Source organism: Vanacampus margaritifer, chromosome 8 (assembly GCF_051991255.1).
Source record: "Vanacampus margaritifer isolate UIUO_Vmar chromosome 8, RoL_Vmar_1.0, whole genome shotgun sequence".
NCBI lineage: Eukaryota > Metazoa > Chordata > Actinopteri > Syngnathiformes > Syngnathidae > Vanacampus > Vanacampus margaritifer.
Window position 1 is genome coordinate 20133729 of NC_135439.1, and position 26076 is coordinate 20159804.

At 38.2% G+C, this 26076-nt stretch overlaps 1 protein-coding gene across 4 annotated transcripts; it reads left to right on the forward strand.

The window, feature by feature from the left end:
- Positions 1-1105: 1105 nt before the first annotated feature.
- On the forward strand, positions 1106-26069 carry sfmbt1 (Scm like with four mbt domains 1). 4 transcript variants are annotated; one of them, XM_077572844.1, is made up of 21 exons: positions 1106-1278; positions 8518-8579; positions 8684-8778; positions 11131-11374; positions 12999-13087; positions 14826-15078; positions 15755-15852; positions 16777-16878; positions 16999-17158; positions 17315-17397; positions 17685-17811; positions 18016-18129; positions 19251-19293; positions 19386-19450; positions 19550-19689; positions 19907-20016; positions 20134-20309; positions 21360-21541; positions 22919-23143; positions 24466-24594; positions 24672-26069. In XM_077572844.1, exons 2-21 carry the CDS (start codon positions 8555-8557, stop codon positions 24810-24812), a joined length of 2601 nt encoding a protein of 866 aa, XP_077428970.1. In that variant the 5' UTR covers positions 1106-1278; positions 8518-8554; the 3' UTR covers positions 24813-26069. The 4 variants fall into 4 exon arrangements, with proteins under 4 accessions (XP_077428970.1, XP_077428971.1, XP_077428968.1 ...); XM_077572845.1 differs by having other exon boundaries at positions 19254-19293; XM_077572842.1 differs by having other exon boundaries at positions 1107-1278; positions 19383-19450.
- The last annotated feature ends 7 nt before the right edge of the window (positions 26070-26076 follow it).

Here is a 26076-nt window from a genome sequence, read left to right on the forward strand (position 1 = left end):
AAATGGCAGTTCAAATCACTACCCCTCGTAGTAGTTTTCACCAAAACACTTTCCACAAAATGACTGGGTGAATTTGGAAATAAATTCTTCAAGGCTCTGCTCTGCCATTGTTTCTGCCGTTGGTGCAAGATTGGATCGCTTTGCTGCAGCACCTCGTATTTATGACAGCATTGTGCTTCCATCTCAGCGTCCCATAAATGCGATGTGTATTTTCACCCCTTTTGTTTGTAATATGCACCGAAAAGGGTTTGTCTATTGTGGAGGATTAGCGACTCTTGCCTTTCGTTGTCTAAGTGAGCGACAAAACCCGTTTCCACGTTAATCATACAGACAATATGCAGTTAGTTTATGTATACTGAACAAAGAAAGTCAATTTGGTGACGCAGAACGGGTGAACTTGGAGCGTTGCATTCGCGGTGTCAGTGCACATTTCCAGCAGTTTCTCCCTCCCGCACGCCTGTTCTCTCCCCCTCCTCCGCCTCCTCCCCCACCCCACCCCCGATTTGAGAGCTTTGTGCAGCACAAGTGCAACATTTGCCATTTAAAATGAGCTTCTCTTGGTTCGTTTCCAATCGATTGTCACGTGAAGCTTTTTTCTTGAGCAACATTTGGGTTGTTGGTCAAATAGTGTTGGGAATAGAAACTCGTGAACGTACCTGGTGACAGAAAAATTGCACGTTACGAAACGAAAAGCTTTTTCGTGACACGTGCATTTCTAGTTCAAATCAAATCAAAAGTGGGTCGATAAAGGGTAATTTATTACACCCCAATCATCCGCTGGGGATTAAACACACTCATGATTGATGGGAATACTTCTCTAAACATGAGAAATAACACATCTCTTAAAAAAAAAAGAGATTTATTTTGGTATGTTTTTGTTTTTGTCGCTTTTCTTTTGTGCGTGTTCCAGATGTTGCCGTGGATTGCGGTTGTGTGAAATTTTTATTGTGTGAAGATGGAAGTCGGCGTGATGTAGCCGGGCTCAGAGGCATATCAAAAGGCGCATGCGCAGTAGCCGTTTGTGCCATATTGGAATGAGGTCGTGGACCAGAAGTGCATCAAGCTAGCGAGGCGTCACGCGTGTAATACCGGAAATATCCCTCCAAACGTATCCTCTATTGCTTGTCGGTCCTTTACGCAGGTACTATACTTTTATTTTGAAAGTAGTAAACTCTAAGTAAGTGTTTGAATCAGGCTAACTTCACACAACTGCTAGCGAGCAGACAGGCGGTGAGAGGATCGGCATCTAAAAAAGCGACTTGGAAAAACTACTTAACGGTAAGAGACGAATTCGGTGACTAAATATTCACGTACTCCGCACTGTTTGTTACATTTACCTGTTTGTACTTTGCGCCGCGGTGTGGCACTCGTCTTTTTTCCTGTCTCTCAAAAAGACGAGTCCGGTTCGGTCGTGTAAAGCGCCTCCTTATTGCTCGTCAGCCTGTGCTCGCTCTTATTGCTGGGAGCCCGTGACGTGCAGTAACTTGACTCGCTCGTTCCACGCGTCCACGGAGTCTCTACGCACACATAAACATTCGCACATATATGCATTATGCACACGTTTCATCTTCGTTCTCGAGACGCCCGTGAGCGGCCATGCGTCGAGCACGCATCAGTGTGAAAGTTACGGCGGCGCACAACCATTAATTTCTCATCTCGTCACTGGAGTGTGGGAAACAGTGCACTTCTCCTAAAGACACGTAAAAGGACATTTGCCCTTGAATAGCTCTAACAGTCTTACATAATACATAATACAATATGTCGAGTGTTGGGCAAGTCATAATGTCAAATGTTCTTCCAATTCCAAATGTTTTGTCGGCGCTTGTAAAGAAGCAGATGATGTTCAGGTTGTGTTTTTGCAACCGCCAATTGTGACCTCCAACTTCCCCATTGTGCAACCTGACTGATCCGCAAAGTAGGGAAAACATAGTGAAATGACAATTTTAATTATTCACGATAGTGAAAGTGAGTACAAACATCACATTTTTGCAAATTATGTATTTCGTTATATATTTTATTGAGGTGCCCCTGAAATGACACTTTTCCACATGTAAGTCAGTCTACAGCATGTATAATATACTTTCCCCTCAAAAGTAACTCAATACACAGCCTTTAATGTCCAATTAAAGGCTGGCAACAAAAGTGAGTACACCTCTAGGGTAAATAAAAAATGTAAGGGCTGTGCAGTAGTCACTTTTGTAAGATGCACGTTACTACCTTGATTTATGAGCATAATTTATTCAGTTATCGAGCTTGTAACTAAGTTTACTTGTTAGCGTATTATGTCAATTGACACCACTCAACGCAATTGAAATGCCTTTACTCTGTTGTAGCCCAGAAAAATTGCAATTGTAAAGTATGGATTAAAAAAAATAGGATAAGAGAAATAAATTTGCTTTATAAAGTGTATCCTTGGAATTTCAGCCTGCCAACGGTAAATATTCTCATGTCTGCACATTCAGTTGTACACTGGTCTACAGCGATGTGCGGCGAGTCGCATTTGCTTGCGAAATCTATCGTTTCTACATTCAATCCCAAACTGAAAACTCAGCACTACTTGACATTTTGGATTAACTGTTGCTATCAGTTTCAAGGAATGCTGTTACCTTAATACAATTTCAGTACTCCCCCATAAAAGCTCAATTTTCTGTCAACTTTTGTTTGATTAGCTGGCAAGTTTCAGCTAAAAATACCCACAAAAAGGCGCATATGGGCTGAAATTCTTTGATGTCGTCCAAGTGAGTGCCTTAAAATTACCGTGATGTCTCAAACTGCGTAACTTGCCCTAAAAACTGGACTTAATGTAAATAGTGCACATTAAACACCTTTAGGCAGTAGAATAGGTTATATACTTTAGTCAGCAATTGGGTTTTTTTGGAAGATTTTAGAGGCATTTGAAGTGCAAATGACGTCTGTGTGTGTTTTTTATTTATTTTATTATTTTTTTTAGAAAATTCCAGCAAGAATGCTCCTTGTGACTTTGCTAATTTGAATCATCCATTCACCATGCTGGTACAATTATTTTTTTTGACCCCTATGTAGTAATGTGGTAATTAAACATTGACCTAGTCCTAGTGTTTAGCACATCTGCCTCACAGTTCTAAGATTCTGGGTTTGAATCTCAGCGCAAGCCTCCCTCTGTCAACTTAAATGCCTGTAGAAATTAATACCTAATTTAAATGAACTCAAATTTATGATATTAAATTCAGTTCCCCAAAGAAAAATGTTCAATCTGCTGTTTATTTTTTAAATGTATCCATTACAAACAGCATGAAAAAAAAGAACCAGACCATGATCATCACCCAAGGAATATAAACTTCCTCAGGAAATCATTAATCATTTGATGGCCTCTAACGAACTATCACTACTATTTATTTAATCTAATCTTTGATTCGTCCAAAGTGTATTAGTCATTTGATCAGATAAGTGTTCATATGATTGCGCACTCAAAAATCCATGAGATTACTACCACCAGTCACCCTGGAATCTGCATCTTTCCATTGTTGCGATTTTGCCACCCATTTTATAGAAGTTAAGAACAATAACACATTTTTGTTGTTGTTTAAAAGTAGCCTGAAAATACTGTACATATCACACTATCTATGTTACATATGATTTTTAAATGCAGTTTCAAATGAGTTTGGCATACCGCCTAAACTTAAAGCATTTTGCTAGCTATGACTTTAGCTAGCCAAAGGTTGGACTGCACTGTATTTGTTTACAGAGTAGCTAGAGCATACGCGAATAACATTTTCATACCAATATTGTATGTTACATGTGGGCACTTGGTAATTATTGTCCTGAAAAAAATCTGAGTACAAATACCTGTAATTGTATTCACTAGCTGCTAGCTAGCTAAAATGAGTCTACAACTGACTTTTGGGTCCCAACCCACTAGCTGAGATCCGCTGATTTATGGTATTAACAACATCTGACAGAATACACTCAGTGCATTTAAAAAGTCACCATACATGCTTTCAACCGTTTCAATTCCTTTTATTAGAGTTATTTAAAGAAATATTCAGTATGTGCTTGTTGATTGAGTTTTTTTCTTATTTATCCTTGAAGAGAGATTTTCTGCTCAACAGTGGACATTGTTGCGCATATCCAGATCACATGGTACATCTAGCTCATTTATTCACGCTTTTGATAACATGGCCAGATGGCATTTAAACTGAGGAGTTTTCTATAAAGGCTGCCTTCACTTACAAAGTCGCAGAAGGTGGTTAACTGATATTTTCAATTCAATTCCCCGTGGACACTGTTTTCTTGCATGCTTCCCTATTCACTCCATTGTCAAACACTTGTATAAAGGCAATAAGAAGGTGACTTCAATTAGTGTTTGCTTGATTTGACCCAACAAACAAATCATTTATACCCCTGAATTTTCATACCTTCATAATGTGAATCTGAGGCGCTCAGCTTTTCTTCGCTGTTGACATTTCCGGGAGTTTTCTAGTCTGTTATAACTTGCTATTGCTTAAACAACATGTTTCTCAATTTATTCTCTTCTGATGGGACTCGCAAGGGAACAGTTCCATTGTCCGCTCGACACATTTTGAAACATACTTGTGTTATTTCTCTCCCATTTTTTATGTGAAAGGAAGACATGTAAAATAGTGATTCCACAGGTAAAGGACGTTTTCAAATTAAAGGAGACATTAGTATTTTACCCACATTTTACACATAGCAATTCCCAAGTCTCTAATAATATGCTTTTTATCAAAATATCCTATCGATCAAAAATTATAATACACTTGAGACACCCTGGATCTTGGGCTGAGCTATGGGCTGACCCTACCTAGCTTACGTAACCGCCCCAACATACTGCTTGGCCAATGATGAATCTGGCTTTTGTTATTATGACAACCAAGGCCAACGCTCGATCCTGAGACTTACATGGCTTCTACTTGCCGGGAACAGAAACCCAAAGTGTGGGGGGAAAGCAAGCACCCATAAATACAACTAAATATTTTTTTAACGGATAATCAACATAATTAACATTCAGTTAATCAACTATTGGTTAATATTTCAATCTGCACCTTCCTGGCTAACCATGCAGATGACACTATAGATTTTTTTTCTTTTTCAAATCGAGTGACACTTAAATAGGAACCTCAAAGTGATAGACAGGTAAAGATTTTTCAGTCACAAATGAGGTACCGGTCGTTTCCATGTAGAAAGTAAAACATCAATAAAAAGAGGAAACAAGTATTCACTCATTAAAAAAAGAAACAACTGATTAAATGTGATGATGATGAGATGATGTTTATTTCATTTCCAAGAAACGCTGTGGCTGTCTATAATCGTGACGCTCGTCATGTCGCACTTCCTGCTGCTGAGAGACCTCAGTGGTTTTGGATGCTGCACAAATCTTAATCACATGGCAAGTGCCAATGAGAATTTAATTTGTAACATTTGAGCGCTTGAGTTGTTGAAGAAAAAATAGGGGGAAAGAAATGCCGGTTGGGGTGGGAATTGTCCCTTTTTCTTTCAGGCTCGGTCAGTCTCAGGTAGTGCACGGAGATTGAGATTGGTAGGCTGCTGGTAGTTGTGCTCCATGCACACCGTTTACTGTTCTGTATAAGAAAGAGGGGAAGTTGTTTTTCTTCCTGTCTGTGTGTGTGTGTGTGTGTGTGTGTGTGTGTTCGCGTAAGCCAAAGTGGCGCTGCTCTGCAAAAGGCTAAAAGAAGGAAGGCTTGAAATAAAAATCGCAAAGGATAGTTTTCGAAAAGGGCAGTCAGCAAATAATCGCAGGTGTGTTTACATGCAAAAATACATGGTCATTTTCATGCTTCTGTTTACATACTGATTGCAATTCGCTCCTTGGACACACTATGTCATCCCTCCGCCACGCTAGATGGTGATGATATGCTTTTCATCTAATTTAGTTGTTCAATTTTAATGAAGAAAAGTGTCTTGTTGCTACTTGCTACCTGGCAGAAGCTTATGATTTATACACAACAGACCTGACTCGACTCTTGTGGTTGTGGTGGCACTAAAAGGAGAGAAAAAAAGAAATCACAGAATGTTCCGGGAGTTTGTCAACTGTTGACACTACCATGGAAGTCCTCCAAGAATGATTGGTTGCCAAACATAAGTGAAGACTGGTATGATAAGCGTGGGTTGAATAAGATTCTGATGGCTTGCTTTCATTTACTGTTAAAAAAAAATGCACTCAGCAGAGCAGGCTAATATTTTATATACATGATTTGATTATGATGTACATGATGTTTTGCGCATTCGTACTTGACGAAAGGAAGTCCTTGTGGGTTGCACTCACTGCCATTATTATTTTTAAGGTGAATGTAATTAGGATAATGAGAGGCATTGTAAAAAAATACTGTACAGAACAGACACCCTTTTCAGAGTAGTTTCACCATTGAATTAAAATAGACAATCTGACAATGAAAATCACAACAGAATTTCTTATGTTTCATCTGTTAGACTTTTATTAATTTGTTGAAGCAGCTGTCGCATTAATTTATTTTATACCAGTTATCGGCCGAGCCGATTATTGGCACAAATATTTGGCATTTTGACGAATACTGACATGAGCCTTTTTTTTTTTTTTTTTTTTAAATCTTACTGTTGATAAGATTTAGATTTCAGCTGACCCTGGGAACTCTCTGCACCTTTTGTTTGAAATTAACCGAAAGATAAGTGTCACGATTTACATTTCAGTTATTTTTACATTTTAGAAAACTTTATTTACTGTAGAAAACTGTTGGAATCTAATGTTTTAAGTTTTAACATTTTAAGACATGCTGAGCTCCCTGAACTTTTTGACAGAATTTTCAAACAGAATTTTTTGCTGTCCAAGATAAAATACTTAAAGACATTTCTCCAAAGTCAAGACTAGGAGTTTGTATTCTTATTTAATTTTTGAGGACAATATTTTCCTTTTTACTGAAATTGAATATGGGCTGCAAATATTGGTTATCGGCTTCCTTGACTAATAATCGGTATCGGTAGATGCCCAAGGGGAAAAAAGCATATCGGTCTGTCTCTGCACTTGTGAGTTGATTTGTTTTCCAATTGAATAAACAACGTCACAACATGGTCAGTTTAAGGTGTTTATGTGATTAAAAAAAAAAAAGGATGATTTAATCAATTTAGTGTGGTACTTATTTTTTCATGCATATAAATATAGTGCATGTTATATTATTTTAGGACTGATGCATTTATGTCTAGAGAGAGTGGTGTGTTAAAGCATCTTTGCTTTCATTAATGAGATAAGCATCAGATGTGAGAATAGAGGCTGTCAACTTTAGTTCTATTCCATTGCTCTTTTTTTCCACTCTTACGTTAGGGAGTGTGACCCTATGGACAATGCGATCCTCTGGTGTATGTATGTGCCGGTGGGGGGGTAAAAAGACAGAGGGCGGGGTCGGGGGTGAAAGGCGGCGCAGATCATGGTGGAGCACGGGGGTCACCGTGGCAGTGGGGGGGCTGAGAAGGGGTGGTGTGCGACGTGGGCCCCGCTTAATAGAGACGTCCCGTGTGACAAAGACGAGGCTGACAGGTCGCCTGAATGGAGCTGCTGTGACAGACCAGCGTCCCGTTCGCAGTCGCGGTCCCGCCCAGCGCTCCCCTCATTCACACCGCAGCTCTTGTTGAATTAACTTGATTTCATGTGTGTGTCACAATGCGGCCCGCGGGTCACACTGACGTGTCAAAGCTTGATGTGTGTCCATGTTAACGTCAAGCCTCTCTCGGTTTCAAATGCTCACGTCAAGGTTGTAAAAAAGTAGAGTTTAGCCTGGACAGGATATTTCCCATTTTTATGTACTATAGCAATTGTAGATGTGTTAACCACTGAACAGTAAAATATGCATCACAAATGAATGATAAAATGTATCATACAGGGATGTATCCTCAAAAATTTCACATTTCATTTGAACTGACGCATCTGGCCGGATTCATGGAAACTTTGTTTAGGTGTGGACCAATATTAGATTCTGACGGTATGATAAATATGAGCAAAAATACTATCACGGAAGTAAAATTACAGCTCCGTAATGTTATTATTGGAAATATTTGAGTAAATAAAAACAGCATTTAAAATTATTATTATTATTTTTTTTAACATTGAACACAATCAATTTCATTTACAAAAAATATGAATATCTGGTACATTAAGAAATGTATACCATGTTAAGTTTAAATAAATAAATGTTAACATTCTTCTTCTGTTTTAATAATTTTAGGCAAGTCACAGTGTCCCATCACTGCTTGTGAGCTAACTTTAGAACAGACCCATGGGTTACGTTGTCCTTGGGGCTAACTAGTACACACTGGCACCTACACATGTACACGTTTTTTTTTTTTTTTTTAAATATGGAAAACATGTTTAAGGTTGCAAGTTGCGCAGTCATGTGTCATTCAGTATGTTGCAGGTGGAACATATGATGACGTCTCATCTAAATGAGAAATCAGTGACTTTTGGGGGGGATTGTTTTTTGGGCATGACCTTATTCATTTGATAGATTGGAATCCTCTTCTATTCTTCTCCAGGGGGCCTAATCTCTGTTGACGAGGACATCACACCAGCATGAACCAGCAGTCACTGGATTCGGGTAGGATTTAGAATTTTTCTCTTGTAAACAGCACAGTGAAAAGTGGAATATCACATTTTAGAAAGCAGGTTGCAAAAGGAAACAAATGTGTGTTTGTGTTCCAGATGGAGACTTTGCACAGGATGTATCCGACTTCAACTGGGATGACTATTTGGAGGAAACCGGTGCTGCGTCTGTGCCTCATCATGCTTTTAAACATGTGAGCCCTAACTTGCTTGAAAAACTAAAACATTCAATCAAGCTATCAAGCTATCTACAGTAGCTATCCTGCTAGCTATAGCTAGCCATCTCGCTATAGCTAGCTATAGTAATCAAAATATATTTGGTGAGCATTTCAAGCTTAACCAATTAGAGGTCGAAAAAAATGCTACGACAGCTAGCAGGCCTTTTTTGGTGAATCTGAAATCTGATTGGTTAAAAAACACACACACACACACACACACATTTCAACTGTTTGTATGTGGTGGACACCATCATTGGGTATTCTCGAGGCTTTAGGAAAATTAGATTTACATGGTAAGTTACATATAGAAGCTGAAATCTGATTGGACAAAACAACAACAAACTAACGACTGGAAGCGTCGCAGACAAAACACACGCTATGACTGTTGGAAATAGGTTACTACTATTTCATGTAAGTTATGTCAAATGAGACACTGTACGAGATCTGTGCCAAGATACTTTCCACGTGCAAGTTAGGCCGCTGATATCACATGGTCAATAGTTCTCACCAAGCTAAAAAAACATGTTGTGCAGTTTATTCCTTCTATTCTTGCTGCCCTCCCTTCTGTCCCTACTTATCTTCCTCTTAAAAAAGTGCCTCTAGAAACGAGCAAGAGTGAATGCAGCATACAAGACTCTCATTTTCCCAATTAAATTTACATTGATGTTTGTTTTATCTTCTGGTGATGTGTGTGCTTCGCAAAATGCTATCACTTGTGTTGGCATGGCAATGTATTTTTACCTCTAGTGAAATTGGTTACTAAGAAACAATCTCTCTTCAATAAAGAGGTAGCTCTATACTGATACGTCTTCCACTAAGAGTGAACAATTGGTTCATGGTTCAGAATTTATGGGTGAGTAGTGTTACTAGTGCAACAAAGCATTTCACAAGTAAGGTTAATACTAACTAACTAGGGCAAAGAGGATGCTAGTTGTGGAAAAATGTTACTCGTCGTAAGTAGGGTTAATTTCGTCAATGAAAACCAAACAAAAATAATTTCGTCGTCAACACACATTTTTCTCCGGACTTAAACTAGACACTGGACTAAAACCCTCATTAATAAACAATAACTGGGACTAAATCAGTATGCATTTTTGTCGACTAATGAAGATATGACGAAAATGTACTTCACTTAATAAAATCTACATTCATTTTAGTTCATGAACAAAAATGAGACGAATATTATATGATTTTGTAAAATCTTGTCTCTGTTAATCTGTAACTGCGACACTGTCCTGTGACACACAGTGACACACCCCCTTTTAAATCTGCAGCTAGCAAGTGCAACATGCACAAACACATGGGACAGACAGGAAGCTGTGAACGTATAAAAAAAAAAGAAGTAGTTATAGTTATAAGGTAACATTAATCCAACGGCTATAACGTTCCAACAATAATGTTATTCCGACCGCTAACTAATGCTGGCTAACTTACTATCTCCTAGAATGGAGGTAGCCACTTGTTGATATACTGTAATTGTCGTTTTTTTCATCAAAAAGATGAGAGAAAATTTTATGTGAAATAGTTTTAGATCCAAAATGTTCAACATTATCTCCTGACAAAAAAAAATACAGGAGTAAAATGATTGTCCTGACTAAAATGTTGACAGTTTTTGTTGACTAAAACTAGACAAATAAAATTATGTTTTCGTGGACTAAAATAAAGACTAAAATGCTAGATTTATACTAGTCGACTAAAAATTGACTAAATAAAAATGGAATGAGGTTGACTTACTGTTAAAAACTAACTGGACTAAAACTGAGACAAAATTCTAAAATGGCTGATAAAATTAACACTAGTCGTAAGACAGTTGTTTTCACAGGCCATAAATATTAAATAATAAAATGTAAAACAATAGCAAAGCTGGCTTGCATGCTGGAAGGAGGCAAACAAGTCCATTGTGTGCTGTTCATAACCACTGTAAACCGAAGCCCCCCCCTGAATATGAATGTTCCCTTGATCACTTCTAGTGTGCCTTCTGTGCACGTATTTTCTTTTCATTATTTAGCCAAGCAGCTTTTGCAACCTGCTGTAAAGCAGCAAGAGAAGAAATGCTTTATTGTGTCCTTAGGGAAACTCATTAACATTCTAAATGAGTGTTTTTGCTTACACATGCTCCTTAAATATACTCAGCACTAAGGCTAGCAGTGGACCGTTTGGTCCGTGCCTTGCTTTAGGGCACTTTGGCAGAGCTCAGGAAGCAGGCTAGCACTGCTCGAGCAAGTAACACTTGATCCATAACGGGTCTTCTTCTCCCCAAGCTGATGTCCTTACAGACTAGGCTACTCCAAACGAACTGTCCACATTTGTAATGTGTCCTTGTCTCAGGTGGACCAGGGTCTGCAGACAGGGTTGACTCCAGGAATGAAGCTGGAGGTGTGCGTGCGCTCGGAGGCCGACAGCCCTTACTGGGTGGCCAGCATCATCACAACATGCGGCCAGCTGCTGCTGCTCCGCTACGAAGGATACCAGGATAACCGCAGCGCTGACTTTTGGTGTGACACCATGACGGCTGACCTGCACCCGCTAGGATGGAGCCGGCAGCATGGCAAGATCATGAGGGCCCCTGACGGTGAGATCAAGTTGGAATCTTTTTGTTGTTCTTAATTTAAACCGCAAGTCAACCCAAAAACTTTCTTTATTGTAATATGTTACTGTATATAAGCCCCCAATATTCTAAACATGGCATTCTGATTAATAATGTCTTTGGAATTGTTGAGCACCAAAATCCAGCTGTTTTTTTAAATCCATCTCAGGGGGTGGCCACTGAAAAGGACATCACAGATGCTTGGGGCTCAGGTAACAACCAATTACGGCACACCTGTTTTCTGGAATTGAGCCATAATTGGTCAACTCGTTACCTGAGCCCTGAGCGACTGTGCTGTCATTTTCAGTCGATAGTAATGCTGCATTCGAGGAAAGTGGGAAGTCGACCTTTTCCGACTTCAAACCAGGAAGTGTGTACGTGAACGCCCCCTTGAACTCGAAAATCCCACTTGCGACCGACTAGAATGTGACGTCATTCTACAATGGCGTGAATGGTAAAACACAATTTACTCGAGTAGAAACTAGATAGCTTTCTTCATTCAGAAATATTCGACATAACGTAACACAATTTATGTGACAGCATGCTTCTATCTCCCTGCATGAGTATAATTTCATGCATATAAACTACTGAACTGTATGGAATGCTTATGAAATAAGATAAAAACAATAAATGAAGCAAAATTGCGAAAAGGCGAGTTTGCTGGAGGTCAAAATGTGTTTTGAGGACCAAAATAGAAAACAATTTATCACTATCCACCATTTTGGTTGTTTACTTTCGCCTCAAACGCTTTCAGGTCAGAACTGGGAAAAGCCAACTGGGATAAATCCGACTTCCAACCATCCTCGAATGCAGCATAAGTGGGAAGCGGGAAGACTGTGTTGAGACTGTTTTTTTTTTTTTATTTATGTTTTTAGATTAATGGTGGCACACAACTTTTATCCATCTCAGGGGCGGCCATTTGGCCCCTTGCTATAGACTGAAAATGAATTCACAGTTGCGCAGGGCTTAGGTAATGTCCAATCACAGCTCACCTATTTTCTGAGTTTGGTCATGTGACATTTCCAAACTGAGCTGTGATTGGTCGTAACCTGAGCCTGAGCGACTGTGCTGTCATTGTCGGTCGACAGTAAGTGGGAAAATGGCCGCCCTCTGAGATGGATAAAAACGGCTGGATTTTGCAGCTTTATTCATATTCCACAAATGCAATATTGATCACAATTCCGTGTTTAGACTAATGGAGCTGCATAGAACATATAATTGCGATTTTTTAGATTAAAAATAATAATTTAAAAAAAACTAAACGACAATTAAGCAATATCACATTATAGGAACTGATGTTGCACCCACCTACTTTTTTTTTAACGGATTGAGCTGCTGTTTTGGGCATTGTTTTCCAAAGTAAAAAAGTACTTCAGAAATCAGAAAATAATTTAAAAAAAGGGTGAAATCAAAGGATTGGGACAATTTTAAGTTAAACAATGGCTCTAAACTATTATTCAGTTATTAAAATAGTTGTTGATTAATTTGATAATCAATTGGGTAATTTTTACACCTCTAGCAGATTTAAGAGCAAGTCCAAACAAAGTGAGTTGGGTACTAACACATTATTATTTTTTTAATATATCTATATATGCGTGATCCACCACAGGTGTGCGTGAGAGGCACCAGGACTGGGAGGCTTTACTTGAGAAAGTCCTGGCTGAGGAGTGCAGCGCGCCTGCCAACCTGCTGGAATTGGTAAGGCAAGCAAACCGCAGCAGCTGCCGTTCAACATGAGCTTGAGCAGCATTTCTCTCACATGTGTGCATCTATGCCAAGCACATTCTCCTCTAACTGCTGATTTGAACACTTTGACAACTTGTTGAAAATTGCTTCCAATTAAAGTGCTGTCTTATTATGTGACAAAGTAATAGGAAAAATCAAAGGTGACAGATTTTACCGTAAGATGCACTTTTAGCACGCATTATTGGCACTTTACAGCACTGTGCACATCAGTCATTCGTTTCATATTTTTAATGCCCTTGTGAGAGAAACACTTTTTTGCATGTGTCATTCTATTGGCCGCTGACTTTGAGTGGGAGGCTGGGTGCACCGGACTGGTTGCCAGTCAATTACAGGGCACATTGACAAGCAACCTTTCACACTGACATTTGCACCGATGGATAATTTAAAGCAGAGATGGACAAACTTTTTAGCATAAGGGACATATTTGTGTTTTAAAATGGACAGAGCTCCTTGAACATTTGAAGAGGAAATGAAATAATGAAAACAAAATAAATGAAAAGTTAAAATATGTTAGTAAATTACTTTATTAATAATAAATAGAAATGATTATTCATTCACAGTTTAATTGTACTCTATCGTATTATTTGTAATCGATGGTAATAAAAACTCACCTATTTTAAGGGAATTTAATTTTAATGAGTTATTATATTATTAAGGATGTTTGATACCACTTTTTTTCAGAATGACGCCAGTACAAGTACCCAACTCTTGAGTAGTCACCAATGCCAAAACTAATACCACTAGTACATAAAATTCCCCCAAAAAACAATGGCAGATCATTTTAAATGAACACCTATATATATCTCAATATTGCATTTTCCTTAAAACTGCATGAAATTTACAACAATATTCTATTCTTCTAATTCCTCATTTCTAGTTCCTGATCATAAAACAGCCACTAGAGGGCGGCTGATACTGGTCTCACCCACCAATTTGAGTACGGATACTTAGTATTGATACTTGCTCATCTATTATTATTATTATTATTATTATTATTATTATTATTATTATTATTATTATTATTATTATTATTATTGTGTGTATGTGTGTGAGATCTTATGCACAAAATGTTACAGCTGTGATTGTTTTTTTAAAGTGCTCTATAAATAAAGTTGATTATTCATAATTAATTTAATTAGAATTAATTAACCAACTGTGTAATCAAATTAATGTATTTTTAATGTATATTCAAAATTCTGTATTTTAATTGACACTAAGTTAACTAACCAGTTGTTTAATGAGATGAATAAATGAATACCGGTAATTAAAATTAAATTAGTCCTTAAATTTCACAAAATTTGTGAGAAAAAAATTGTTTAAATTGATGTAAGTATTACAGGGCTCTTGCTAATGTATTGTAAATGCTAAGTGACTGGATTAAAGAAAAAGCTGGCAAAAACTCACACAAATTGAACTTGTGACGTTTCAACTGTGAAGGAGACAAGCTAACCACTATCTGACTGTGCTGCGCCTCCAACATTCAAATCATAAAAATACATCTACTGTATGTTGTGCACAATAAGAAGTGAAATGTTTGTTTTTTCATTGGCCACGCTTGACTTCTGCAATTTAGTCATGCAGCACATTTTCTCCCAGTGTGAATTCCTTACCTCGTCTCACTGTGTGGCCATTTGCATTTGTGTGCGTACGCTCTCGTCTCCTCATTTAACCCCTTCCCTCCTTTCCTCAGCCTCAGCATGGTCGAGACCCAATGGAGCTGCTGAGCGCCGGCTGTTACGTGGAGCTGCAGGACTGCGTTGACCCGGGGCTGGCCTGGGCCGCTGAGGTAGAAGAGAATGTCGGAGGAAGGCTGAAACTCCGGCTGATGGGCACGGAGGAACTCCCGGACACACCCGCGACCCTTTGGCTCTTTTACCTCCACCCACGTCTCCACCCACCAGGCTGGGCTCAAGAGCATGGCTGCGCCCTCAGGCCTCCTTCTGGTTAGTGGCTCGGACGATGAAGCTTGAGATTGATATTCATTTTTAGAAACAAAAGAAGGAAATTCAGTATGCTAATATGTTAGCGCTCTAGCAAAGCTTATCAATGGTGGATACCGTGCCAGTATTGTCGCAATGCTGAAAGAATCAAGCATTTACACTGTTTTTCCACAAACGAGGTCTGCGCTCCATTGAGAGACGCTCTAGTTGTGGTCATTACCAAATTGATAAGAACAATAGTAAATGTTTATGAGAGCTGTAATGTCAGTTACTAGCTTAAGAGATTTATTTCAATCAACCATTTTAGTCGTACTGTAATTTGTGAATAATCATGACATATGAGAGTGGTGTTCAACTGTTTCTTGACAGAGCAAACAGTTATCTATGTTTGAGTATTTAAGAGAGTAACCATTGTTAATAATTAAACTAAAACACGCTCTGCAGACTATTTCTACAGCTTGCCACACTTTTGCTTCAGGCCCAATCGATTTCAAACCTAGATTTGGTGTTAAAATTGTACTTTCTCGACTTGGATTTTGTTAATAACTGTGTTGTTTACTTAAGTGCATGGACCTAACAGTACACGAGTACTCTAATAAACGTTATTAGTTTGTCCTGATATACAGTATATACACGTGAGCAGTTGGCTTTCTGGAGCTGATTTGTTTGTTTGTTTCAGAACTGCTGGCCCTGCGAACAGAAGAAGAGTGGGAGGAGGTGAGGCAGAGGATCACGGAACTTCCTCAAGATGAAGCTCTGACTGCAGAGCTCAATAAGGTGCTGACAGCATTAACTGTTCTTCGTTTTTCCTTATGTTAAGTTTTACATGAGTGTTGATTTTATTCGTCTCTTAAAGTGGGAAGCTTTATTTTGAAAAATAATTTGCAGTGGATTGTGTCATATAATTCACAAAAGAAAGTGCATAACCAGCAGCTCTCTACCTTAGATTTGTGCCAAATGAAAACTCTGATATGATGAAGGCCTATATTTTTTCTTTTTTTTTCTTTTTTCTGTTTTAAGAATAATACATTTTTTTTTAGAAAAGGACTGTGTCTTTTCCAGAATAAAAGGCATGTACAAAGTTGTGGTTTTGAAATCCACTTGTTAAAATATTAATTTCTTCCCTGGTAAAACCTTTATTTTCAAAACATGATATTACAACGTCATCTTAAAATAGAAATTTGACTCATTCTGATAACATTACAAACCCCCCACCCCCAAAAAAATTAAAAATAAAATAAATTTGTTATCATCATGTTATTTGGAAAATCGTAAACGTTTTATTTCCAGGGGCATTTAGAGTACATATAGTTAGGGATGGCAGAGACCGATACCAGGTATCGGTACGTGCCACGGCTGTTTTACGATCAGTAACTAGAAATTAGAAGAATAGAAAATTGCCTTTAATTTCATGCAAAATCCTATACTGGTAAATATTGGTCTTTGTAGGTCACTGTTTTTGGGGGAGGGGAATTTGATGTATCAAAAATACTTGCGTCATCATCTGTACTTGATTTTGGTGACTCCTCAAGAGTTGAGTTCTTGTACTGGTATTGGTCTGAAAAAAAAAACGTATTGGACATCCCTACTTAGTTATGTTTATTTGGCTTTAGGACTATGAGAGGGTTCTTGGAAATATTTCTCAACAAAAAAAAATCTCTAGTGTGTGTTGCTAAATATGTCCTTGTGTGTTTGTCTCAGGACCAGCCTGGCATTGATACTCATTGTTTCAAAGAAGGAATGAAATTGGAAGCCGTCGACCCTGCTGCACCCATCTCTATCCGGCCGGCCACTGTCGCCAAGGTAACATACTTCATGATCAAATCAGTCTCATTTCTAATGTTTGCACTGAATTAGCACAACTTTAACCAAAATGAGGTGAACAGAAAACTTTTTTTTAAGTTATGTTTTTGCCATCTCTAGGTGTTCAATGAGCAGTACTTCCTGGTGACAATGGATGACCTTTGTGGTATTGAGGAGTCTGAAAGCTCAGGGCGCTCCTTCCTGTGCCACAAAGACAGTCCAGGGATCTTTCCTGCTCAATGGAGTCTTAAAAATGGACTTCCTCTCAGCCCACCATCAGGTTTGCTCTGTGACATGTTGTCCTTCATACTCACATCACCTGATTAGATCAATCACACTTATTTTCTTGGAATCAAATTTCTGTCTAACACATATTGTTATTCCTTTCTGAACAATCCATCATAATTCCTTTTTGTTTATCACGTGTCATGTACAGGCTACCAGGGTCCAGACTTTGACTGGGCTGATTACCTAAAACAGTGTGAGGCCGAAGCAGCTCCTCAGCACTGCTTCCCCACTGTAAGTCAAACTCAGCTTTAACATCTACCAGTGAAGTGCCAGCGAAAATCAAATGTGTAGCTTATTGCTAGCTGCTGTTGTCACTTAGCTATTATGTAAAGACTGAAGAAGATGTGGCCTTGTAAGCAGAAACACACTTGAGCAATACAGTATGAAATTTCCCTTCTAACAGATGCAAGAACAGCATAAAAAAACAACATAGGCTATTAATGTTTTTGAACAGACAGAAAATATGTCATCCACTTATTTGCCTAAAACACTTTTTATTTTGTTCCTTTCTCCACCAGGAGACATGTGAACATAGCTTTAAAGAGTCCATGAAACTGGAGGCTGTGAACCCGCTGTCACCAGAGAACATTCACGTGGCAACAGTCACCAGGGTGAAAGGGCAATACATTTGGCTCAGCCTGGAAGGTGAGCGCGAGGATTGAAAGAAAGATTCCTGGGTGTAAAATGCTTTTATTAGTCTGCATTATCACGTGTTAGGAGGCTATAAGATGAGTCTTGACGCTTTGATCTCTCACGGAGGAGAAACTAAGTGTGGAATGTAACATAGTAAAACAATCTATTATAGGAAACTGCTCACTCAGCATCAATGTTTTGTGCGTGTTTATTCAGGTTTAAAACAGCCCATGCCTGAGTTGACAGTTCATGTGGACTCTCTGGACATCTTCCCTGTCAGCTGGTGTGAAACAAACGGATATCCACTTGTCTACCCCATCAAGCCCGCAGGTAAACTAAGCATCCCTTCACAAACCAATGTGCAGCTATGCTTAATACGTTTTTTTCCTGCAAAATCAATGAACAGCTTCAACTGTGGTTATTGATACTGTATTTTGTTTCCTCAGACCTAGAACAAACATTACCTTCTTCTACATTAACGCAGTAAATTACACAACATAATATAATCCGATATAATTTGAGAGACCTAGAGACGTGGCAGGTTTTAAATGGGATGTTCTGTGAATATGCATTGCTGCTGAATATACAATTGAAATCTGATCTGGAGGAAAGGATACACTGTTGTATTTTGAATACAAAAAGAACGGAATAAAAAAGGGCCTATTATAAACAAGCTGTTTTTTTGTATTTACAGTGATCCCTCACTTTTTGCGGGTGTTACGTTCCACGCTCACCTGCGAAGTAGCGTTTTTGTTTTTTTAAGTACTCAGCAGCAGATATCAGAACAGTTACATGTTACTCTATCGCAGATTTTTATTCATAATCCATAAATCATACACCTCGGTTTGCCTCGTGTTTTTTTATGCGATCAACCCCCAACCCTCAACCCCCCGTGAGTACCCCATTCAATTTTGCTGCTATTTTTGTCCTTTATCGTAATATTTGAGAACATCTCTTTCTCTCATTCAACACAATCTATTACATTTTTAAACAAACTATAGTATATATGATAAATTAAGAAAACTGTACCATGATAAGTTTTAAAAATGTTGCCATTTTTCTTCTTTTAATTCTTCTTATCGAGACAGACTTCCATCATTGTTGAGCTATTTTTTAGAACAGACCCCTACATGCTGTCACCTACACTGTGTCTCATTACCCCCCCCCCCCCCCCACACACCCACACACACACCCACACCCACACACACCCCTCTCAATGCACGTGCACCCTCAGGAGAAGTAGAAAAACAAGTTACTTGAGGCCGCTCTTACAACTCAGCATGAAATGCTCATTAAGGTGTCAGACAGTATTAGGGGTTATTGGAGGGAAAAAAAAGTCTCTACTTCACCGAAATTCGCCTATCCTGGCGTGGAATGTTTGACCCGCGAAAAGTGAGGGAACACCAACACAACAAATCTTGATTTATCTCTACTCATTTTCTATTTTTCAGTAGAAAATGAGAGGAAGGTTGCAGTGGTGCAGCCTGAAAAACAGTGAGTATAATTATGAGTATGAGTCGCATGCCTGAACTTCTCCAACTGAATCAACTTTCTTGTTTGACTCATTTTGCCTCACTTTGCAGCAGAGCTCTGCCAAAGCAGTCATCACCTGACACGGTTAAGCAGCAGATGGCAAATCAGCCAGAGGCTGGTCAGTGAAATCTATCATTGGCAAAGCTCAAAATGCATTTCCTGTTTGTTGCATGCATTAATCATTTGCATGTTGTGTTTTTTTTAATCCACATTACAGGACCAGGAAATGGAAAATACTGCTGTCCCAAGATCTATTTTAACCATCGCTGTTTCTCCGGGCCGTATCTTAACAAGGGACGCATAGCTGAGCTTCCTCAGTTCATTGGCCCTGGAAACTGTGTCCTTGTGATAAAAGAGGTTGGTTTTTTTTTTTTATCACTGAATTGTTGTGAGATTCCTTTATATGTGTTTGAAATAAAAACAAAAATTTGAATATGTCAAGAAGAAAAGGTCCTTATTTACCTTACAAGTACCTCCATACAGCGGCATCTCACTAAATACAGTATATTGTGTAAAACTAAAGAATAAACCACCAAAGCAACATTAAGTGTTGCATTTTTGACTGTTTGTGCAGGTTTTGACTCTTCTGATCAACTCTGCGTACAAGCCAAGCCGCGTGCTGAGAGAGTTGCAGCTGGATCAGGAGAGTCGCTGGCAAGGCAATGGAGAGACACTCAAAGCCAAGTGAGAGAAAATTTCATTTACAGCTCCTCTCACACCTTTACAACAACTAGCAGGAGTAGTACAACTGCTCACAGCTGCAAATGTGGACGTAAACATGTGCTTCTCTTTGTTTTTCAGATACAAGGGGAAAAGCTACCGAGCCACAGTGGAAATAGTCCGCACGGCAGATCGTGTGGCCGACTTCTGCAGGAAGACCTGCATCAAGTTAGAGTGCTGTCCCAACCTCTTTGGACCTCGCATGGTTCTGGAGCGCTGCTCAGAAAATTGCTCTGTCCTCACCAAGACAAAATACAGTAAGTGGAGACATACTGTACATAGTTGAATCACTAAAGTTGAGTCGAAAGTTCGTTGTTAAAATTGCACCAGAGTTGGAACTGTTTGAATGTGTCACATCAATCGAGACATCAGCGTGCCTTATGAGAGTCCAGTTACGAGAGCATTTAAAGGACCCTCCCTCAGTCCAAAATTCATGTTGGGTTCACTTAGGGCTGTGCAATTAATCAAAATTCAATTACCATTTCAATTATTACACTCCATAATTACAAAATCTGCGTAATCGTAAAAAAAGAAAAGAAAAGATTATTAATACAAATTTTTGAGTTGTTTAAATTTATACATTTGCACCTTTTTTTGCTTTTAAAATGACTAATTTAATAATTTCATCCAAAAGAAACTTGCATAATTATAGTGTTTCAAAGAATTGTATTTCTTTTTTTCTTTTTTTTAATTTGTTTAAACATTTTCTTGTTTTGTACCAAAAAGTAAATTATTGTCCTACTGCACAGTGCTGTACTCCAACTTCAAGTTTTTGCCAACATAAATAAATAAATATATATTATTAGAACTTCTGTTTGGTCCCCAAAAAAAACTTACATAATTATAGTGTTGCAATTTTTTGGTCCTAATATTTTTAAATGCTTAAAATTTTTCTTGTTTTGTACCAAAAAATAATAGTTTGAATAATCGTGATTTAAATTATTGCCAAAATAATCGTGATTATTTTTCTTTCCATAATCGAGCAGCCCTAGGTTCACTGCATACTAAATTGTCCATAGGTGTAAATGTTAGTGGTTGCTTGTCTATATGTGCCCCTGTGAGTTGCGCCACTCGCCCAAAGACAGCTGGAATAGGCTACAACCCACCCTGATAGCAGAAATAGTGTATACATATTATAATAGCACTTGGTTGTGTTCAACCTTTGAGGCTCCACTGTAATTATTTTTGCATGAAAGCTAATCTTCTGATTACGTTCATGTCATATCTATTTGTTTTGCACGTTCATTTAGATTCTCAACAGCACTCAAACGATGACAATTAAAAGTCAGGGTGTGTTGTCTTGCCAGCTGCGTATTACTACGGGAAGAAGAAGAGCAAACGAGTGGGCCGCCCGCCTGGAGGCCACACAAACCTCGAGGCTGGAGTGAAAAGAAGAGGGAGGAAGAGGAAGAGAAGGAAGCAGCTCTTTGTCCATAAAAAGCGACGCTCGTCAACGTCTGTAGATAACACACCTGCTGGCTCTCCACAGGTAACACAAACTCAGGAACTTTTTTCCTGCGGCCTGGTCTTAACTAAAACCGTACTGTGTACATACTGTTCATTTCGTCTTTATCTCGAGAACAGTTTATCACCTGCCACTATAACAAAGTGCTGTACATTAACATAAATCACAGTCATTAAAATATTTTGTTATAATGATATGATGAAAAAAGGATGATTGAAGTCTCCACAGACCCGTATGAATGTGCTAAGATGCTTAAATTGTAATCTAGTCGCCGCGTGTGTGACGTCACTTGTGTAGCGTATGTTTTAGTGTGTTAATTGAAAATTATTTTGGGATGGTGTGTGAGAACTGTAAGTGATGGCAATATAAACTGCGGTCAGACGAGACTCCAGTCAAAAAGTCACGATCAAGATAACTGCCACGATTTTTTTTTCTCATTTATTTGAGTAACATCAAGTTAAAAAAAACTCAATAAGCTCAATAAGGAGTAAGTAGAAGTTCAGACAACTTATAATGAACCTACCCCTTATTTTCCACTATTTAGTTATACATATTTATCATACGACAGAACCTCAAACTGATGACAAAAACAAAATATAATCCCTCAGTTCAGAGTTACAATGTTTCCTGATAGCTTTCTTTTGTATTTTACACAAAACTTCTGTGTTGCTCTTATATACATTTCTCCAAACTTTAACACAATATATTAAATGTGGTAATACAAGGGCACATTATATGGTACGCAATGTTTTCTTATCGAGAAGATATTTAGATTTAATCATCAGGGCCACATTTTTTCCAAATTTCATTTTTGATTTTTGAAACATTTGGCTTTCAACATATTTTATGGTCAAGAGTTACACCAAGAAATGTGTAGTCATAGACTCTTTCAATCAGGACATTATCAATTTGAATTTCCGGATTTATGTGACGTTTCCCAAAGAACATAATTTTTGTTTTTATTATATTTAGAGACAATTTATTTACGGCAAATCAATTTTTATTTGTTTATACATTTCAATTGTAATCTCTAATATCAATGTTCTGAGATTCTCGCCAGAGCATAATATTGTTGTATCATCAAATAGGACAAACTTTAGTTTGTAAAGTACGCACAATTTTGGGCCCAGCACAGATCCCTGTGGAACTCCGCATACTAAATTTTCACACACGGACCTGTGCTGTCCCAACTGGACATACTGTTTCCTGTTTGATTTTTGTTCAATCAATGTTTGCTACTGGGCAAACTACAAAATAAAATGATATCAATGTATTATTTGTTAGGCCTGAACACTGCAGTAGACACTAGTGAAATGATTATCTGATCATTTTAATTCATGTGCCCCGCTGTCATTGAATATCTGCTAACAAAACAATGACCTTCTTGTCTGTGCCTCACAGGGAAGTGGTGAAGAAGAAGATCTTGATGAAGATGACTCCCTTAGTGAAGACTCTGGCTCAGAACTACAAGATGATCTCCAAGATGATTCCGAACAATCGGTAGAAAAATCTCAGCCTCCCACACCGTCCTCATCGCCGCCTGCAACGCCCAGGCCCACGCGGCGGCGGCGGAAACCCCGCTCGCCGTCTTTCTCCGATGACGAGAACCACCCTCCGTCACCAAAGGTAGTAAAAAAGAAACATCTTGTTTATGGCTGTAGTGTGATGTAATATTGCTATATCTTTAACATTCTTGTTGCTAAGCAGGTTGAATGTTGGCTCTTGGCCGTTAGCATGTTCGAACAATACCATATTCCAATGAATTCTTCTGAGATTTGTGTGATTGTCATACACTTTCCATCTTCTATCACAATCCAAGTACTGTACTGTAAACCCAACAGCCAACGATAATATCTTGATGATCGAGAGCACAACCAGATGAGAAGCGAAACGTTTATTAACCAGCCAGTGTTTTTATTACACTTCATCTTGGAGTATGAGTCTCGATCTGTATAAAATGCTATTGTTATCGCTTTTCAAATGTCATATGAAGCCACAAATATTGATCTTAATACCCTGAGAGAAGCTTCAGGGACCAGTCAATGGCAAATACATTTCACCAGATGTAAGCATCCCTCTAAAAAAAAACAATGTTAATAGTGAGGTCCTTCAGTTGGGACCTACCGGTGGTTGTTGATGAGCCAGAGTTGTAACATAATTTTGCAGGTATATTGCACAAAAAGTTTGCATTCTCTCCCCATCTAATTCATAACTTTAACTAAATTATCCCCATTTTTGTTTTAATCTGACGTAGAGTGGCTTGAAATGACACAAGAATACTTGAACAAGTTGTGTGACAGATTTTGAGGGGATTTTTTTTTTAACATTATGAAAAGTATTTATATCCTTGATGGTCCGTTTTGAGAAAACAGTCGAACCATTCCAGAGTATTTTGGGAACTACCGTAATCATAATAAAAATGTTTTACAACATTGGATATGCATGCATTGAGAAATGGTATGAGGATGTTTTACTTCTTCTTTTGTTTTCGCTTATTTGCTTCAGGGGTCGCCACAGCGAATCAGTTGCCTCCATCTAACCATCTAACTTCTCTTTCGCATATATATATAGTAATGAAAATAGCATTTAAAAAAAATTGATGAAGTAATTTACAGCCTTTTGCCACTTTATGGAACCATTTCCGACAAAATGATAACTGTTGCCTGTGTATGATAATTTTGTGTTTAACTGTATGTCAAAGTGAAAGGATGATTACCATATTTTCCTTTTGCAACAATTCCTTCTGAACATAATTATTATTATTGTACAATAATAATTTTAAAAAAATCTGCTCTGCACAAGATCTCATGGTGCTATTGGCCATAATTTTGTTGTCACTTGGTGTACATACAATACGTGGTCACTAATGTTTTGCTCATTAAATTAAGAGTCTTCAGTTTTGGATTGGACAACACTACTATGCGTCTTTCATTGAATTTATTTTGCAGACGTCAAAGACGGAACCTCCTCAGAAGTTGTGTTTGGACACCAGCCCCCTCGAGTGGAGTGTGACTGATGTGGTTCGTTTCATCAGGACTACTGACTGTGCACCTCTTGCACGCATTTTTATGGATCAAGTAAGAGATACATGCACATGTAAATTCCTTAGGGTAACTCCAATCTGCTGTAACAACAGCCAAACTTATGCTCGTAGGAAATCGACGGACAGGCTCTTCTGCTACTCAACCTGCCAACTGTGCAGGAGTGTATGGACCTGAAGCTGGGACCGGCCATCAAGTTGTGCCATCACATTGAGAGAGTCAAACTTGCATTTTATCAACAGTTTGCCACGTAGCTGAAGGTGAAGAAATAACAAAGGGACTATTTGTTCATACTTTAAAAAACACTGTCATGTCCCATTTTGACCTTGCTTACACTGGATATCTTGAAACGTGCACATGACCATGTGGTGTTGGACACTAATAGAAGAAAGCTGGAAAGAGCTACATCAACGGAGATATTTCTGGGTGTTTAAAAAAGAGAGCTGCGAAGGATAAATAAAACACAGCAGGCTCTCTTCGGGTAAGGACTGAAATTAAACTAAGGGCTGCCCTGAAGCCTTTGGATACGTTTAAAAGCCTTTATTAAATTGTGTTTTGAATACAAGGTGATCTTGTTGTTAGGCTGTGAAGCTAACTTTCTTGTGTTAAGTTTAGAAAAGGCATGTTAATTTATTTGTGTTACAAATTTTGTTGTCATGGCAATATTGCTTCATACGTCCTTATTAATATTTGATATTATTGTGTCAAGGCAGAAACTGGTACGCTCACATTCACCAGTCCAGTTGAAGTGCAAAGAAAGAAGATAATTTGGATACAAGCGCTTAAAAACAGAAAATTTCTCTACACTGAAAAATTCCAAGTCACACCTCAGAAGTGACACCCTTTATCACAGTGATGAAACAATTGAAGGCAAACACAATACAATTTGCATCATTATCTTAAAATTATATTGCTCGGGAATATCAATGAGCGATAATGATTTGGTTTTTGTGAGGAAAGTGCTAATTGTTTTTTTAGTTGTGTTTGATACATGGACTGACACTAATGCAGGCACAAGTGAAACCATGCACCGTATAGCAACACTGATGTGGCTGCATGGTTGTATATAATGTACACAAATATCTTTAATGCAACAGGGTTATTCAGTGAAAAATCAGTGTGATAAATACTCCTAATAAGCAATGTGGAAATGCTCTAAATATTCACTATATATGCACTGAATAGTTTAAACTCAATTAAACAGTTTTTTTTTAGCAGTATTCCTGAGATCGTTTAAGCCAATTTACACCATAATTTATTTTAAATGAGCTCAATGCGCGCAGCAAATAAACCGACGGATTTAAAGCAATGGGATGCTTTGTAAAGAAAATAAATTATTCATTCTGTCATTGTAGTGTTAGTCAAGTTTATGTTTGTATTTTTGAAACAAAACTTCTGTAGATTTCCTTGTTCTCTCGTTCGTCAGTTGTTACAGTCAATACCATTCGTGTTTTATTTTAAATTTACTGTTTGAAGAAAACACTGCAATAAAAACCGCTCAGCTCATTTGATATCGCT